The 18,164-nt window shown below is 43.4% G+C and overlaps 2 protein-coding genes across 2 annotated transcripts; both read left to right on the top strand.

Annotated features, from left to right (window-relative positions):
• The first annotated feature begins 268 nt into the window (after positions 1-268).
• On the top strand, positions 269-6,609 carry mcm3 (minichromosome maintenance complex component 3). Its single transcript, XM_080490807.1, has 17 exons — positions 269-447; positions 602-714; positions 1,305-1,513; positions 1,602-1,732; positions 2,552-2,790; positions 2,898-3,006; positions 3,436-3,589; positions 3,668-3,799; positions 3,889-4,097; positions 4,188-4,362; positions 4,449-4,576; positions 5,115-5,264; positions 5,356-5,496; positions 5,583-5,701; positions 5,777-5,850; positions 5,986-6,079; positions 6,158-6,609. Exons 1-17 carry the CDS (start codon positions 373-375, stop codon positions 6,354-6,356), a joined length of 2,451 nt encoding a protein of 816 aa, XP_080346933.1. The 5' UTR covers positions 269-372; the 3' UTR covers positions 6,357-6,609.
• A 5,288-nt stretch (positions 6,610-11,897) lies between these two features.
• Positions 11,898-15,409, top strand: il17a/f3 (interleukin 17a/f3). The gene is made up of 4 exons (XM_080491046.1): positions 11,898-11,978; positions 12,973-13,247; positions 13,364-13,507; positions 15,042-15,409. Exons 1-4 carry the CDS (start codon positions 11,913-11,915, stop codon positions 15,163-15,165), a joined length of 609 nt encoding a protein of 202 aa, XP_080347172.1. The 5' UTR covers positions 11,898-11,912; the 3' UTR covers positions 15,166-15,409.
• The last annotated feature ends 2,755 nt before the right edge of the window (positions 15,410-18,164 follow it).

Here is an 18,164-nt window from a genome sequence, read left to right as displayed (position 1 = left end):
TGAGGGTGAGGATGAGGATGAGGGTGAGGATGACAATCATCCCAAACAAATCTAGTTTCTGTCTCCATCTGCTGGAATAAAAGATTATACAAATGAAGCTCCTTCTCGTTTTTTCAGTAGTCCGTCACTTCCTGCTGTTTGCGCGGGACTTTTTCAGGAGGGCGGGGCTTCTCGCGTCATGATAAGCCTATTGGCCAGCTCGGCGTTTTCCCGGGCCCAAGGACCAATTGCGTAGCACGCTGCGCTCGCGGGGACACGCAGTGGCGCGAAACCCCGTCAGTCGTGCGGTTTGACTGCAGCGGAGCAGAGAGGTGGGGAAGCACTGCGAAACTTTATAAACTGTTTTATAAAGAAACTAAAGACCGAGACATCATGGCGACCGACGTGGTGGATGACCAGGCGATGCGGGAGGCTCAGAGGGACTACCTGGACTTTCTGGACGACGACGTAAGTGATACTTTTCTCCGTTGAAGAATTATAGATGAGGAGGGGAAACCATGAGGTCGTAACAAAAGAAGCGAGTGTCGTTTATGGTGTTTTCAGGTGAATATGCCCGCACCCTGGTGAAATGTTTGTCCTTTTTTTTTTGTGGGATCTGCAGCAGGATCAGGGCGTCTACCAGAGCAAAGTGCGGGACATGATCAGTGAGAATAAAGCCCGACTCATCGTCAACATCAACGATCTGAGGAGGCGCAACGACACCCGGGCTGCAAAGTAAGGAGGAGAGCCCCCGTGTGTGTGGAACGGGAGGTCACGGTGTTTGATTGTAACGCACAGTTCCACTGTTTTAACTTCGTGGTTCTCAAAATGTGAGCCCTGCAAGCAACAGTTAGGGAGTCAGTGTCTTAAGAAATTCTGTTTGAAGAAAGAAAAACGTGAAGATGAATTATTTAATCGAGTCACATATTTCTATTATTTCCCTGGTCGTCTGTGTAATTGAGATGTTTGAGCTGTGCACGTTTACATGTTTACAATAAAACATTAAATTAATAGTTCTTGTTCTTTGTCTAGACTTTATGCTGCTCCCTAATGGTTTGGGCCCCTCTAAAATACATACTTGTCTCTTTAGTGATCATGTATACAGTAAAGTTTTGAAGTGATTTTTAAGAGTGCATCATTGAGCTTGTTGTGGATCAGCAGGTTTTCTTGTTAGAAGTATTTAACAAGATATGATTTACTTTGGACCCACTCTTTAATTAAAATCCAACGTGTTAGCTCTGTTTATGTCTATCGATGCTGATGAGTGCCAGCTAAAACCCTTTTTGGTTATATAAGGTTTTTTTCTGTTCATTTCTTGGTCCCAGGCTGATGAGCAATGCCTTCGAGGAGCTGCTGGCCTTCCAGCGCGCCCTGAAGGACCTGGTGGCCTCGGTGGACGCCACCTACGCCAAGCAGTACGAGGAGTTCTTCATCGGGCTGGAGGGGAGCTTCGGATCCAAGCACGTCTCCCCCCGGACCCTCACCTCCCGACTGCTGGGCAGCATGGTCTGTGTGGAGGGCATCATCACAAAGTGTGAGGGAGCGTCTCTGTGACCACGTCTCCAGATTTCATGAAGATGCTTCATGGCGGCATTAATTCCCCCTCCGTGTTTCTAATGCAGGTTCTCTGGTCCGGCCCAAAGTGGTGCGCAGCGTTCACTACTGCCCCGCCACCAAGAAGACCATGGAGAGAAAATACACGGACATGACCTCGCTGGACGCCTTCCCCTCAAGCGCCATCTATCCCACCAAGGTACGTATGTGTGTGTGATGGTACAAGTTTCTCTATTTCTGCTCTTCTTCTCCAAGTATCGCCACAAACTTATTCTAGACCCGAGCTTAAAGTTCTGTGTATCTTTAGCTTAGTGATTTTACTCTTTTGGGCCATTTTAAGAGGATTTAAACATTTTAGCTACTTAAGTTTGTTTTTAGGATCCCCATTAGTTACCACAGTAGTGACAACCAGTCTTCCTGTGGTCCAGAGAAGTCTTGCGTCCATTAAAGATCCAGAAACCTTTCCAACGCACCAAATAATATCACTACGGGGGCATTCACAACCAGAACAAAAACAAACACAGAAAAATTACATACACAATACATAATGATAATTTCTTTATTCACAACAACTATCTTATCTTAGTTCTGGTTTTGCTTTTTCAGCAATTTCACATTTTCTTTCTGTCTTTTCATCCTTTTTTTTTTTAATTATACCATTTTATTGTTTTTCTCACTGTTTTCCCTCCTTTTTAGTTGCAACGGTTTTTTCGTATCTTTCTTATGTCTGACAAATATTTAACCATCAGCTTCAGAAGTATTGATCAGTGTCCATTTTTAGGGCAGTGACTTAACTGTTATGCACCAGCCTGCCACTAGTTGGACCTCGAGACCCAACAGTACCCGAGTAAGGGACAGTTTTAAAACAGCGTTCTGGGGAAACAAAAGAGTGTGAAGTGCTTAGTACTTAAGCATACCCACAATATATTTCAGGAATTCTATTTAGTTCAGGCAGGTGTGAAGTCTCTAAAGACTAATAGAGCTTTTGTGTATTTGTTTTGTTTTCACCCCCCAACAGGACGAGGAGAACAACCCTCTGGAGACCGAGTTCGGTCTGTCCATCTACAAGGACCACCAGACCATCACGGTGCAGGAGATGCCAGAGAAAGCCCCCGCCGGGCAGCTCCCTCGCTCCATCGACATCATCCTGGACAACGACCTGGTGGACGTGGTCAAACCGGGGGACAGAGTGCAGGTGGTCGGGACGTACCGCTGCCTGCCAGGAAAGAAGGGGGGCTTCACCTCAGGCACGTTCAGGTGAGACAGAACTTATTCAGCCCTCTGACGTGGTCATTTCAGTTTGGAAAGACGAGCAGCAGAACTTCTGTGTCTGTTCTTCCTCATGATGTTTGAACTCCCTTCAGGACCATCATGATCGCCTGCAACGTCAAGCAGATGAGCAAAGAGGTTTCGCCGCACTTCTCCGCGGGCGACGTGGCCAAAATCAGGAACTTCAGTCAGAGCCGCTCCATCGTAAGAACTCTATTTCAGATAACTTCTCTGACGCATTCTAGAACCGGCCTGCAAGAGGCTCCGATCCGACCCAGGAAGCAACCAAGCAAATTGGATTATTTTATTTTTTTTAAACAAATGTCTTAAGAGTAGTGGACACAATATTGAGTCCCGAGCTGAGATGTTGGTGATGCTGCCATGAAACCTTGAAAACTAGAGTAAAAGCCATGCTCTGTGTGTAAAAACATGTATAATGTTTCACTAAATTGGATTCCTGTTAAGTTTGTAGTCATTTTCCTTTGTAATTGTTGAAGTGTTAACTCAGGCACTTTCGAGACCTCTGACACATTCTGTAATTGAATCTCCATCTGTCGCTGTCTTTTATTTTTTCCAACACAAAAGTCAGATTTGAACTGAATGTTGTTGGCTTTTTTTCTCGCCTCTTTGCAGGATGTGTTCGATCAGTTGGCTCGCTCTCTGGCTCCCAGCATCCACGGACACGAGTACATCAAGAAGGCCATCCTATGCATGCTACTGGGCGGCGTGGAGAAGGTTCTGGAGAACGGTTCGAGAATCCGAGGGGACATCAACATTCTGCTCATCGGTACGGCCGCGGGTCAGAACGCCGGTCCTCCCTCTCGGGCTGCTTCTGAGGCGTGTCTGACGTTTTCTTCTTTCCCAGGCGATCCTTCAGTGGCTAAATCTCAGCTGCTGCGTTACGTCCTCCACACGGCGCCGAGGGCCATCCCCACCACAGGCCGGGGCTCGTCCGGCGTCGGCCTGACTGCAGCCGTCACCACCGATCAGGAGACGGGTGAGCCTTCACTCCTGCTCGCTGCTGCCCCCTAATGCACAAAGTGCTTCCAATCTCACGTACGGTGTTTTTCTTTCCCCCTCCAACAGGGGAGCGTCGCTTGGAGGCGGGCGCCATGGTGCTGGCTGACCGCGGCGTCGTGTGCATCGACGAGTTTGACAAGATGTCCGACATGGACCGCACGGCCATCCATGAGGTGATGGAGCAGGGCCGCGTCACCATCGCCAAGGCCGGCATCCACGCCCGCCTCAACGCCCGCTGCTCCGTGCTCGCCGCCGCCAACCCGGTGTACGGCAGGGTAAGCGGAGGATCCGCCTGTGACCGAAGTTTAATCTGAGTGAGACTCTGACACAGCGTTCACCTTCCTCCTCCTCTTCCTCCTCCGCAGTACGACCAGTATAAAACCCCCATGGAGAACATCGGCCTGCAGGACTCCCTGCTGTCCCGTTTCGACCTCCTCTTCATCATGCTGGACCAGATGGACCCCGAGCAGGACCGGGAGATCTCCGACCACGTGCTCAGGATGCACCGCTACCGGGACCCTCACGAGCAGGAGGGCACAGGTGCTGCGCTCGAGACCCGAATCGCTGCACTGCAGACGCCGGCGTGAGGAGGAGAAGAGAGTCTCACGTTGCGCTTGTCGTTTCAGCGATGGCTCTGGGCGGGACGGTGGACGTTCTGGCCACAGAAGATCCAGACGCCATGGTGGAGGAACACGAGGAGCTGCAGGTCTACGAGAAACACAACAACCTGCTGCACGGCTCCAAGAGGAAGAGGAGAGGTTTCAGAGGACAGAGTGACCAGTGGTTAAATTTTATTAATGTTTGCACATATGATTAGAAAGTACAGACAAATGAGCCCATCCCACAAATGCAGTTGTGATTTTAGCTGCAGTAATATTTCTATGTATTGAATGACTGCTTGACATTATAAATTGTATATATAAAACTTATTGAACAGTATTTCTGTTTGCCTATATGTATGTAGTCTTAGGTAAAGTATGAAAGTACAATATTTCAAAGTAAAATAACACATATACTTTATGTTTAGATACTTTTTGTTAAGTTTATGTTACAGATGCAATAAATAAACCCTAAATATAATGAAAACTAAACGCATGGACTTTTAAATGTTTGTAAAAAAACACCAAATATATTTTACCCTTTCATTGGAAATCTGAATTCATATTCAATGGAAGCCACGCTTTTCAAAATAGTTGGGACAGGACAAACAAAAAGCTACAAATTCAATTTGTTTGGATTCCCTGACGAGCTCGACCGGTCCTCCCGTCACGTGTGTGTGTGGTGTTTTCAGGGATAAGATCGTGAGTAAGGAGTTCATGAGGAAGTACATCCACATCGCCAAGGCCGTCTCACCTGTGCTCACCGAGGAGGCGGCCAAGCACATCGCAGAGGAGTACACCAGGCTGCGGAGCCAGGAGCAGATGGGAGCAGACATCGCCAGGGTGAGCGCACACACACACACACACACACACACACACACACACACGTTATCATACAGTAAGTGTATATATAATCTTCTTTCTTCCTCCTCAGACCGCTCCGGTGACGGCTCGGTCTCTGGAGACGTTGATCCGTCTCTCCACCGCGCACGCCAAGGCGCGCATGAGCAAAGCGGTGGAGCTGGAGGACTCGGAGGTGGCTGTGGAGCTCGTCCAGTTCGCCTACTTCAAGAAGGTCGGCCCCGCTCACCATCCCGGTCTCCCTCGGTTTGACGGGTGTGTCTTTGTGAATGAGCTGCTGATGAGCTGCTTCCTGTGCAGGTCCTGGAGAAGGTGAAGAAACGGTCCAGACAGGAGCGAGACTCTGCCTCGGAGGACGAGGACGCGGAGCAGACGCAGCCATCGCAGACACAGCCATCACAGAGGACCCAGAGGAAGAGGTGACGTCTCAGTTTGGTGTTTTTGGACGCCAGGTTTATTGGGATGGTTTGTCAGTAGCTCTTTGTTTCCTGCAGGGGGCGTCGTACGTCTCAGAGCGGTGAGCCATACAGCCCATACGAGTTCAGTGAAGATCAGGAGGTGCCAGAGAGTGAGTATCAGTCTGCGTCCCCATTCCTTTGAGCCGGAGTTAGTTTCAAATTTAAAAGGAAAAAACAAAAGATTAGACCTTTTTAATTTACATGTTTCCATCACTTTGTTTCACCGTTTGGTTTCTGTTCTGCAGTTCAAGCAGGGACCCCAAAACCAGCCAAGCAGCCTCAGGAGGAGCCGATGGACGCCACGCCGCAGGCTGGGGGCGCCGAGCTGTCTGCAGAGAGGTGAGGCTCCGGCTTCGGTGCAGCAGCTTCCCGATCAGTCCTCGGAATCTAACCTGTCCTCCCCCGTCCCTGCTCCAGGCTGAAGGAGTTCAAGTCCTCCCTGTTCGCCGTCTTCCAGTCCGCCCACGCTCAGTCGGTGAAGATGGCGGCGCTCATGGACGACGTGAACAAGGCGCGCCAGGAGCTGTTCTCGGAGGCCGAGGTCCGAGCCGCCCTGGCCCGCATGCAGGATGACAACCAGGTCATGGTGGCCGACGACATCGTCTTCCTCATCTGACCGCATGAGCATCACCCGCCTTTCTGTTCCTCTGGGTTCCTCTGGGTAGTTTTGCTTCGCGTCTCGACAAGAAGCACAAACAAGAAGACTTGTCTGCTGGGTTATTTTCTGTACAAACAATGAAACCTACAGTAGAAATGCTTTAAAGTAAATCTACCTTCCTGTCTGGATTTGTAAATAGTTGAGTTGTGACCTTGTGAGTGAACTTTTCTTGTGTATTAAAAATAAATTGACATGCTTGACTATAAACGTCTTTTTGGGGCTTTTTTTTTTATTCGACTGAGTTTTGTACTTTCAAAGGTCAAGATTTCCTGTAAAACTGGATTTTTGTGAGCAGATGTGTTTATTTGTGGATTGAGACTGATGTTAAACATTTTCCTCCCAATTAATGGCGACAAGATTTAACGGGATGTCATCACATCACAATTTGAGCCCGTTTATTTGTTACCTTTGAAGCTCGACTGTTTTTAATCTCCATGACAGATGTTTTCCATCCTCAAACCTTTTCCATCAGGAGAATCTGAATTTTCCCTCTAAGAGCTTCTTAGAACTCACTTTCCCAGACTTTTTAAGTCAGTACCTCTTTAAATTCCCCCTCACCCTTCACGATATGAATTTAGTTCTCATTTTTAATTTTCTAAAAGCTGCGCTATGATTAAAGTTGAGGTGGATTCATTCAGTGAGGGTTCATGATGGTAGTAGATCGTTAAGTCACTGTCATGACTCGGTATGGTAGAGAACCAAGTTTGTATTATGTATTATATTATTGAAGCAGTATTTATAAAACAGCCACTATTGGTAATGCATAAATAGAGCAGCATGTTCTTTGGAAGTAAAAGCAAATTTTTTGTGGGGGATTTTCTGCACACTGCTTATCAAAAATAGATTTATCAAATAATAGATCTTGGATCAGTGTTGATCTTTGGGTAAAAAGAAGGTGCACGTTCCACTCGCCATCACATGAATGTTGATATTTGAAGTTTCTTTTAAAGAAGGGTTGGAAGTTTTGTTTTATTTTGTTTAAAAAATAAGATAAAATAAGGAAAGATGTTTTGATTGTTTTGTGGCGTTTAACAGTTGGCTCTTCCCCAGCTGCAGGGAGATAGAGATTGAAATCACCTGTCTGCCCGATTGTCCAGCCAATCAGGAGCACCGGGGATAAAAGAACAATGAGGAAACTGCTCGGGAGGGGTTTTGATTTGTTTTTGCAAAGGCTGTGAGAAGAGGCCAGTGTCCATCTGTGAAATCAATGTTGAATGAATTTTTTTTGTTTTTGTTTTTGTCACTTTACCACTGAAGAATCCAGGATCTGCTCATTTCAGACTGCGTGCTGTCTGCAGTGTAACAGATGTAGTAGAGTAGACGGTTGTTAGGAGGGGTGACGACGGGCTGAACAGCTGAGCGATCGGTGGCGCTCTCACGTCACAGCAAGAAAGCAGTGGGTTCAAATACGGGCAAGGCCTCTCTTGAGTGGCGTTTGCAAGTTACCTGTGTGTTTGTGGGTTTAAAAAAAAAAAAAAAAAAAACATACATGTGAGGTTAATGGGTTAAGCTATGAATTGCCACCTGCTGTGAGTGTGGATGTTTGTCTCTGTGTTTGTTCTGTGATGGACTGGTTTTCTGGACAGGAGAAAGCTGTATACAAGATGGAAGGATTGTCTGCTGTTCATCACAACCACTTTCTTTCCGACATATCAGCAACATGTACTACTTTTATCTCCACTAAGAAAACGTGTCAAGGAAACCAGTCGTCTTATTATGGGCATTGGGAAAGCTAAACCTGAGCTCATCTTGTAATATTACAAAATGATTTGCCTTGTTTAAAAAACCCAAATTGACTTTCCCATTGTGTGTAGAAGTCCTGGAAGTTAATGTCTCTGTGATTTGAGATTTGTTCTTCTAAACAGCAGCACGTATTCTTGATCGCTCAATTGCACAATCTTCATGAATTGATTGCAGTTAGTGGCACTTTTCTTTGATATCTAAAATCCATTGATTTTTTTATTTGCAGAGCAGGAATGCAAAGTGCCTGAGAACGTCACTCATAACGTTCACCCTATGTATGATGCACATAATGACGCTTATAAATTGGGGAAGAGTGTGCGGATGACTTTAGCCTCGTTTCCACAGTGCCCCTTGGTGCCGGTACGGGTCAGGTCGGAACTGGTTGTTGTGCGTTTCCACTGACTCAGAACCGTTACCAACCGGTACCATTGGTAACCATTTCTCGCTACCCCTCCACTTGGGGTACCAGATATGAGGGGGAGGAGCTTCAAAACTGCCATCTGCTCATTGGTCCGTGACAACCGCTGTTCTCCCAGCAAGCAGCCATTCATTCATTCATTCATTTTCTTCCGCTTATCCGTTTCCGGGTCGCGGTCTGAGCACTGTCACCCAGATCACAATGCACCGATTAAGAACCTTCCTGCAGGTGGTGAGCCCACGGGAAGGTGACGCCCGGCGTGGGACACGAACGCACTACCCCTGAGATTGTGAGTCTCTTGCTCTACCAACTGAGCTAGCCAGGGGACTCCCAGCAAGCAGCCATTTCCAATCAGTTCTTCTGCAGCAATCAGGTAACTTTTTTGAAAATGTCCTCCGGTTATGGCATCACATCCTGCATGATTACACAACCGTTCATAACCCCGCCTACATTTCAAACCGAACCCCGTTTAATGGAAACGCGGCACTGATATGGGTCTGGTTACGGATAGCCGACCCCACCCGACCGGCACCGGCACCAAGGGGCACTGTGGAATCGAGGCTTTTGATGGATAGTTTCTGCTCAGTTCATATGACAGTCATAATTTTGATCCATCATTCTTTTTTAAGTGTTCAATAAATGCAGTGTCGCCGGTTGTTCAGTTAGCATTAAGTTGAAGGCAGACCGGAAAGTTCCGGGCACCATTTAGGTTCTTATCCAAAGACAGGGGGAGAACATGCAAGAAGCCACAAAGCCACATCAACTTGACTAACCAGACTCTCTGAAGTGGAAGTGTGAAAGCCTGTCTGTCGATTACTCTTTAGTTCTCACTTGCTCTGGTTGATCGCCTGATAACTGACTATCGAGTATTTCATCGGATGCCACACTCAGGCGTCAAACTAAATAGGTTTCGGTTTCATATCGTGTCCTGAACTGAAGATGAAACCGGGAAACTGTCGGGTCCTGCACCGACCTCAGACCATGAGTTTGCGATCAACCTTTCAGTCATAATCCCCTCGGGGAATTCCCTTTTTTCACATTAACCTGTGTGATGCGGCGGGCACCTACATTAAGGCTCTCTGGGGAGCTGATGGGGGTCAAGGGTCATGCTCGGGGGCCCTCTGGTGGTGAACCGAGTCGAACGGGTGAACTCCGGACCCCAAGCCTCTCGGCCACCACTTCATACATTTCTATTTGCATAGCGCTTTTCAAGACACTCAAATACATTTTGCATCATCATAATGTAAAATCAACCAGCAGAAAATGGAGAAATATCAAAAACAGTAGTAAACACACATAATAAAAGAAAATGGAGACCATGTTTGCATATGATATTGCAAAGGGGGAGAATGCACAGGATGAACAGGAGTGGGCCGAGCACCGAACCCTGGGGGATGCCCTGCAACAGAGATACCTTCCTCCAAACCAATTGAATGAATACAGTGTTATTTTCTCTTTGATAAACTGGAATAAAACCAGTTTTAAGTTAGCATATAGGGGAAAAACAAATCATGAGCCGACAGTTAGACTAGTTCAGTAGCCAAGTGAGAGACTGCGGCGTTGAACCGCTGAGTCTATTTACCATTTTGAGAATAACTATCAACATAAAACAAAATTGACGGGCGAAAACACCATATTTGGATTTTATGCAGATGGTGGGTGGTCTCTCAATCTGACAGTTTCAGATTGTTGCAATTCAGCATTATGCCGTTATTTTAAGCATTATTTAGTAAATCAGGCCCAAAGTCTCAAGATTACCTTAGAATTCACAGACGTGTTATTCTCTGAGACGCTGGAGCTAAACCTGGCCAACGATGGGCGAAAACAGACGCCACTTTCAACATTTCATTTTACTCCGTTAAGGAATTACGTGTGATATTAAAGCATTAATGCCGCAGATCTTCTCGGTGGAGCTGATAAAATTCTCCGCCACTGGAGTCGTGCTCCAGTTTTCAGATCTTTACTCAAACGGAGCATGTGGGCAGAAGATTATTATCACCCAGTTCAGGTTTGTGCTCATAAGTTACCAGAACCACTGTCAGCGTTTCCTCGACCTACATTTCTCTTAGCGTTGTGTAGGTGCAGCTACTGTTCTCTGACCCAGATTATATCGTCCGTGAGATTAAAGCAGATTACAGTTAAACAAATTCATTTCAGTCTGGCTGTGATCAAAGAGATTACTTTAGTTAGAAGTACAGACACTTCTGTCAAAAAAATACGCTAAAGTGAACGTATTGATGCAACTTCTTTTAAGGAAACTGAACTGTACTCAACTACAATACTACAAAGTGAAAGTTGATTTTGAAGATTATATACAATGCATATGTTCACCTATAGTTTTTTTTTTAAATTTTAATTTAAACTAACCATTAGAAGCTTATAACATCACTTATGAGATCAAACCACATTATTTTGCAGGACATTATCTCCATGTGGTAATCAGAATGAGACTACAGCATCGCAAAAGCTTTTTTTAAGACATCCAGTGAGAATTTGAACCTATTCAGAGTTGAGCGTCTAAAAATACGACGTCATTTTGGTCAATTTGACATTTTCCAACTGGAAATAAAATCCAGTCAGAAAATTTAAAAACAATCAGGTCTTGAAATACTCTTTAACTAAAAATTAAACATTTTTAAATAAAGTAAAATTGCAGTATAAAGGCTGAAGCGTTTTGAAGCTCTTGTGGTATTTGAGTTGATGCAAATAGTTCATAGTTATAACCTGCAATTTGGTTTAGAATTACAACTAACATGTTATGCAAAGACGCCGAAGGTGCAATAATAAACAGACACAAACACCCACATAGAGGTAAATTATTTGAATGAATCCAGCAGTTTTTCTTTTCTAAAAGGTAATGCCGAGTTCTGGAGATACAGCTCTGAAATACCAACCGCTGCAGTGACGGGTTCAAGCTTTTTGCTGCTTCTTCTACACATTTCCACTTTCTTACTCTGTTCTTGAACAAGAACCGAAAGGAACATTCTCACACATTTCTGCTGCCTGATTAACGTGTGAAGACGTAAAAGTTTTATTGATGTTCTTTTTTGTTTTTCTTTCTTCTCTCATATCCTGTGGTGACACAATTCATCACGATGGAGAAAATGTTCACGGAACGAATGGAGAAGCGCTTTGGACAAAAGTACAATCTTCATAATCAGACACAGTCAGAGCGGAAATGCTGCACACACACACACACAGACACACACACACACACACACACACACACACACACACACACACACACACACACACACACACACACACACACACACACACACACACACACACACACACACACACACACACACACACACACACACACACACACACACACACACAGATATAAGTAGATGCAGAAGAAGAGCTTCACAGTTGAATTTGGACTGATTATCCAAGGCGTTGCAGTCATGCTGCTGGTGAGTCTTTCACTTTTTATAGGGAATTAATTCAAGTCATGTTGAAACTCGTTGGAATTACTAAAACTTTATATCTTTCACTATATCTAGTTTAAAAAGGGTTTTTAGTAACAGATTGGCTACACGCCATTCAACACCACTTCCCGACTACATAATGCTCTCTTTGCACATTAAGTACCTTAAATTAGAAAAGATTTAAAACTTCTGCACCATAATGGTTGTTTTTTTCATAGTTTATGTATTTTATTTGCAAGTGAAATGCATCAATCAGACGAACTGAGAACATGTAGGCAGCACCTACCTCAATTTGATAACACTTGACATTGAGAGGCTTAATGCAGGGTGTCTGTGTAAATAATAATAATAAAAAAAAAAAAACATTACCAGCAACATGTGTTCACTATGGAATGATTGTTTAAATGAGAAAAGAAACCAGAAGCTTCAACGTGTCCTTGCACATGTTCTCTGTCTGTTTTCTTCCTAAATATTGTGAACCGATAAGAAATGCTGTTTGTCATGTTTGATCACTGAGCCACAGGAGTTCGACGATTGTGTCCAAATGCAGGCAGTAGATAGAAAAAGCTGTGGAAACAAAAGACAAAATGAAGCAGAAATGAAAAAAATATAGGAACTTCAAGGTCATACAAGCAGTTTGAAATAAAGACTCTAAAAGGAATCAAATAACTTCAAACAGGGTTGGAAAGTAGCAAATATAAAATATTTAATTCAAACAATAACAGCACCAAGTCTTTCTATTTGCTTTGTTTTCAAAAATCCTTTCGATTTTCTGCAACACTTGTTCACAATTAGGCAATATTGTGTGAGATGTTCTCCAACAGTGGTGCAGTGCTTTCAGCTACTTCATGTGTTCAGCACTTCAATCTGCAGTTTGGGGTCTGTCTTTCTGGAGTTTGCATGTTTTTTTCTCTGGATACTCCTCCCAATCCTGTCAGAGCTGCTTTAAAAGGAGTGGAATGATCTTCTTGTGTCTCAGGTGCTCAGAGCTGCTCTCCTGCTGGCTGTGGCCTCGCTGCTGCCCCCCTCCAGGACGGAGCCGGCGGTCTCTCAGAAGCCACCGAAGCAAAGGACCGGGAGGCTGTTTCTGAACCCCTCAGTGCTCAATAATGTCTGCAGCCAGTCTACCCCCAACACAGCTCCACCGAAGCAAAGGACTGTGAAACTGTTTCTGGACCCCTCAGTGCTCAAGAAAGTCTCCATCCAGTCTACCCCCACCACAGCCAAAATGTCTCTGTCACCCTGGACCTACAGGTGAGGAGCAACCGAGGGATCCGAGGGCTCGTTTAGAAAAAATAAATAAATAATACAAAAATAGTGATTGTGAGTTATGAGTTGGATCACGATCAAACATGTGGTTTCTTCTTTAGAGACTCCTTTGTGGCGTCTCGGATCCCCAAGTGGATCTCGCAGGCCGAGTGTCTGACCTCCAGCTGCCTGGACCCCCGGGGTGGAGAGGAGCTGACAGACCTGCAGGCCCGGCCCATCAAATACCAAGTCCTGGTTCTCCACAAGTGAGCTCCCGCTTTAATGTGGATCAGTAAACACACTGAAACGTATCACTTCATTGACTGTCGAGACAAAGAAAAAGAGTGTTGCATGCGTTTTAGAGGCTTCACATTTGAACCCTGATGGCTTCCTCCATCGTCTGCAACTGTTATGATACTCATGTCTTCAAACTGACATGTATTTTATAATAATTACTATTCTAATCTTCTGGAAAATTGAAAAACAAAAGAAAGAGAACATTGCCTTTCAGGAAGAGGCACCCCCCGTGAGCCCCCTATTTTAACCTGGTTTAACTCTTTACAGGTAACAAATACTTACAAATACAATCTTTTATTACGACCCCAGAATAATATATTTAACGTTTTTAATTACTCAATGTTTCAACATTTAAAAGAGCAGAACCGTGTCAATCATAGATTTATGGAATCAAAAGCAGTGCTGTTCATTAATCTAATTGCTCTTTTCTGTAGTTTAGTTTAATTATTGAATCTATATTAGTTTTTTTTTGACATTTCCACAAATCTCAGCACAGCAGGACGTCCATATGGTTACTATATGAAAGAAAAATCAAGAATATTAAAATTTTGTATTTTCTTGTACTATCACTTCTTGTCCTTTGTAATTTTTATAAACAAAACATGAAATATCAAAACAATATCAAGCTGAGTTCTCTGACTTCTACATTTCCATTTTTGTATTACTGAGGTCATTTATTAGAATCTCCAGGGAAAATGTGGTATTTTTATTATTTTTTTTAACGATTTTCCACAAAAGGGAATTGTTCTGAAATAAGATTCAGTGAGTCACAGAGACTAAACAAAAAAAGATGTAGGAAATGTGGGACAAACAAGTGTCAGAACATTCACATAAATGCCTCATTTCAGCAAAACAGACGGAAATTTTAATCTTTCTGTGGAGTCCTTTTACATTCCTCAACACGTATCGATTCACGGACGTCTTCAGATGTGGGGAAACTTTTTGGCGGCTTGATGGACTTTTTGAAACACTCTGAATGGAAGGATTAATTTTTTTTCTTTGAAAATTGCAATTTCAAGCCATTAAAGTATGAACTCGGTTTCCGAGTGTAAATCCAACAGAAAAAAAAACCCAGACACAATCTCTGACATGAGATAAAATGTCACAAATCATTTTTCTTTGATTGCAGCTGATGAAATACTCTCCAGCTGTTCTGCTTGGCCGCCCCAGTGTCGCAGTCGGGCCTCATTGTGTGCAGGAGTGGTTTTTTTTTTTTAAATCTCAGGCATAAAGAGTCCAGGGGCGGTTGAAGACGCTCAGGGCCCTGTCCTCTCTCTGACTGAGGCAAACGTGGACCGCTTGAGTCTCCTCACTGTTTTTGGATGAATGAATTGAAACGCCCGTGTTATTATTCAGTCACTCTAAGAACACTGGCGATGCACTTCCTGGAAAGTGTGATTTCACTGGAGTTTCATGCCGTGTGCGGTAAAGGGTTAATAGCTTTTCTCCTCCTGTTTCTGCCTCCTTCCCTGACGAGGCTGCCCTGACGTTCTTTCTCTGCAGAGTACCGAGACAAAACCTCCCCACCAGAAGAAGACGGAGGCAGAAGTATGAGCTCCGACTGGGGACGGAGGAGATCACAGTGGGCTGCACCTGCGTGAGGCCCACTGTTTTAGTGCAACAGTAACAGCGATGAATCCTGTTTGTTTTTTTTTGTTTGTTTTTTTTAATTATTGTACTCATATACAGATCTTAGTTGGGAAGTGCTGCAAGTTTCATTTACATAAAACTTCAAAACAAGTTGTTTTGAATTTCAAGACATCAGGTTTTATACATGTTTAGGTCATTTTAACATTTTCTTTTTGACAATGTAAAGAACGTAAGGCATTTTCTGGAAGGAGTTTATTGCATAATATAAAACAAAAACCTGCAAATAACTTCAAGCGTGCTCAGTTTTTCTGCCTCCCTTTCGTGGTAGTTATTGCTCATTGCAGGTGTAACCTAAAGGTAAACTAAAACAAGCTTTTTACAAAGCAGAAAAAACACAATTATATTCAATTTCCTGAGTCTGGTGATATTGGAAACGTGTTTCTCAGTGTTGTGCTCGTATTAATGTATATCTAATTTAATCTAGATGAGGAAATATATGACAAAACAGAGATTCCGTTGCCTTTATACTCATATAAATTAAACTTTAAGTCATACTGTATTAATCCAAGTTAATGCTTAATGCCATTGTGGCATAAATGCATCAATTGGTAAACTTATAGGTGGACATACTGTATATATTTACATACACTGTTCAAACAGTGTTTATTTCATTTGATCCATTTTAAATCTATTTATACTCTTATTGCTTCAAAACTGAATATTCTACGTTGTTTATTTCCATTTTAATTTACAACTTTCTTTGTTTCTAACAACAACTGTGTAGATCGGCCGAACTCTGGCTTAGTTGGCAGAGCGGTCCGCTCGCACTCAGAAGGTTGCAGGTTCCATTCCCCATCAGCGAGACACTGAAGCCCAAATTGCCCCAATGGATGGACTGAGCAACTTTCACGGCTGCTGCCTCCATTGTTGTGTGAATGTAATTAAGAGTGTGAGGCGCTGGGGACTTTTCAAGCTGTGGAAAAGAATTATAAAAGTGAAATTCATTGACCATAAATTCAGAAAGCAATTTTCACATAATTTCATTTAACATGATCCAATATTGTAATAACATTTTGCTAATAATATAATATGCTTTTACATGATTAAAGTAGTTTTAAAAAAAGACTTTCAAGATGTAATGAGTACAGCCAATAATGTAATGAAGTATAATTAGAGCTGCAAATCTTGGAAATTGAAGCCTTAATGCTTGTGCAGTAGGAGCCTTCGGCAGTCTTTGCGAGGGGGAATCGTGGCCGTGAAAGAGTCTTTCCACCTTGGGAGCCGGTATAAAAACTTCACGGATACAGTGGATCCGCACACCGCTGTCACGTAAACGGACTCCGGTTTGCGGATACACTCATATTCGTTGTCGTGTCAACGTGGCCGATGACCACCCTGCTTCCTCCAGGGAAAACAAAAACATGTTAAAAACAGACTAATACAGTGTCATTAAGGCAGTTCTGGACTCTTACTTATTCTGCTATAACCAGGTAGATGAAACATTAAGGTGCTTCTATTGTCTTTTCTAAATTTTCTGTTAAATAAATTAATTCCAACTCTGTAATAGAAGCTCTGCTGTTGAAAGCAAATTATTTCTTGAAACAATTTTTAAGCAAATAATATTACATGTTTTATGATTTCGCTGTGTTTATAGAATGTTAAACTACTTTTTTATTTCATAATTGCAATTACATATTTTAAGAGTTTCCTAGCCTTTATGTATGCAATGTACCGTGTTTCCGGGAAACAGTTTCTCACACACTCTGAACTCTTTCTGCTGCACGTTTTATATCAGTTTTGCTTTAAATTCTGCCATGTAGATTTTCTTTTTTAATACACTTTTCTTGCTCTGTCAGTCAAATCCAGTAGTAATGGAGGGTTTTCTGTGATACTGTAGCAGCATTCTGTTTTCATACAGTGACATCTAGTGGTCACAGGAGGTATGTCCCAATATAGCTTGATATATAAGTCATATGACTGGACAAACAAAAAAAAAAAAGTGTGATTAAGGCTTTGTTTACATGATGACTCTGGTTATTTTTGTTTTTTGTGAAGTAGTTTTCCTGTAGGGCCACTAGTGGGTGCCATTGGTTGTGTTTGGTATGAAATCACACACGCATGCGCGCAGAGAACAAGAAGGTATAAACACTGACTACATGGACATTTTTATGGACGAATGACAGTTGGACTGCGAACACAATGTTTTCAAAAACTTGCATTTTCCATCGTTTCCACGGAGACAGAGTTGGAGCTGTCTCTCAAAAAAATGCATTTTTTTGGTGGCTCCGAGCACTGTTGTCGCAATCGTACACCCAAAACACAGTTTTTACGTTTTCACTTCAAAATGTTATCGTGTAAACGGGGCCTTATAACCCATAACACACAGTATTAATTTATAAATGTGCTGACTCAGCAAGAAAAGACAAACAGGAAGACGAAAATCACTCAAGCTGTTTTTTTTTGTTTTTTTTTTACTGACCATGCCAAATAGAGAGAACCAATCCAGCCTTGAAGATATACAGCAACACACAGTTACAGCAAGTACAAACCCCCATATCACGACTCCCCCCCACCCCCCCAGCTACAGTGCAAACAGCTCACACATTTCAATCAAGTCAGTATGACTCAACAACTGAACTTCTCTTTTTACTCTCGTCGGGTAAATCACAAACTGACAATCAAGAGCACAGCGACACATGCCAAAGCGAACGGAAACTGCTGGTTTGCCACAAACCCCCTCGGAGTCGCCCCCTCGGAGTCGCCCCCTACGCCCCCGTCTGTCTATAAACTGCTGTCACTCCTCTCCTCGTGGTGGTGTTGTTGTTTTTTTGTTTTTTTTACCATGGACCGTCTTGCCCGTATGCATATGTGCTTTGGAGTTGTGCTTAATGAAATAAGAGTGCAATCAGTGCTCTAAATCTAAGAGGCTCAAATGCATGTCACTGATCTACGACTACACTACAGCTAAAGTTTCACAGACGGCAGATTACAGCAGAACGACCTCAGTTTTTAGGCTTTTTTTATTTTTTTTTTTTT

The sequence above is a fragment of the Lipophrys pholis genome (assembly GCF_963383615.2).
Source record: "Lipophrys pholis genome assembly, chromosome: 21".
Lineage (NCBI taxonomy): Eukaryota > Metazoa > Chordata > Actinopteri > Blenniiformes > Blenniidae > Lipophrys > Lipophrys pholis.
The sequence above is the reverse complement of the archived record's forward strand: the minus strand, read 5'-3'. Positions and strand labels throughout refer to the sequence as shown.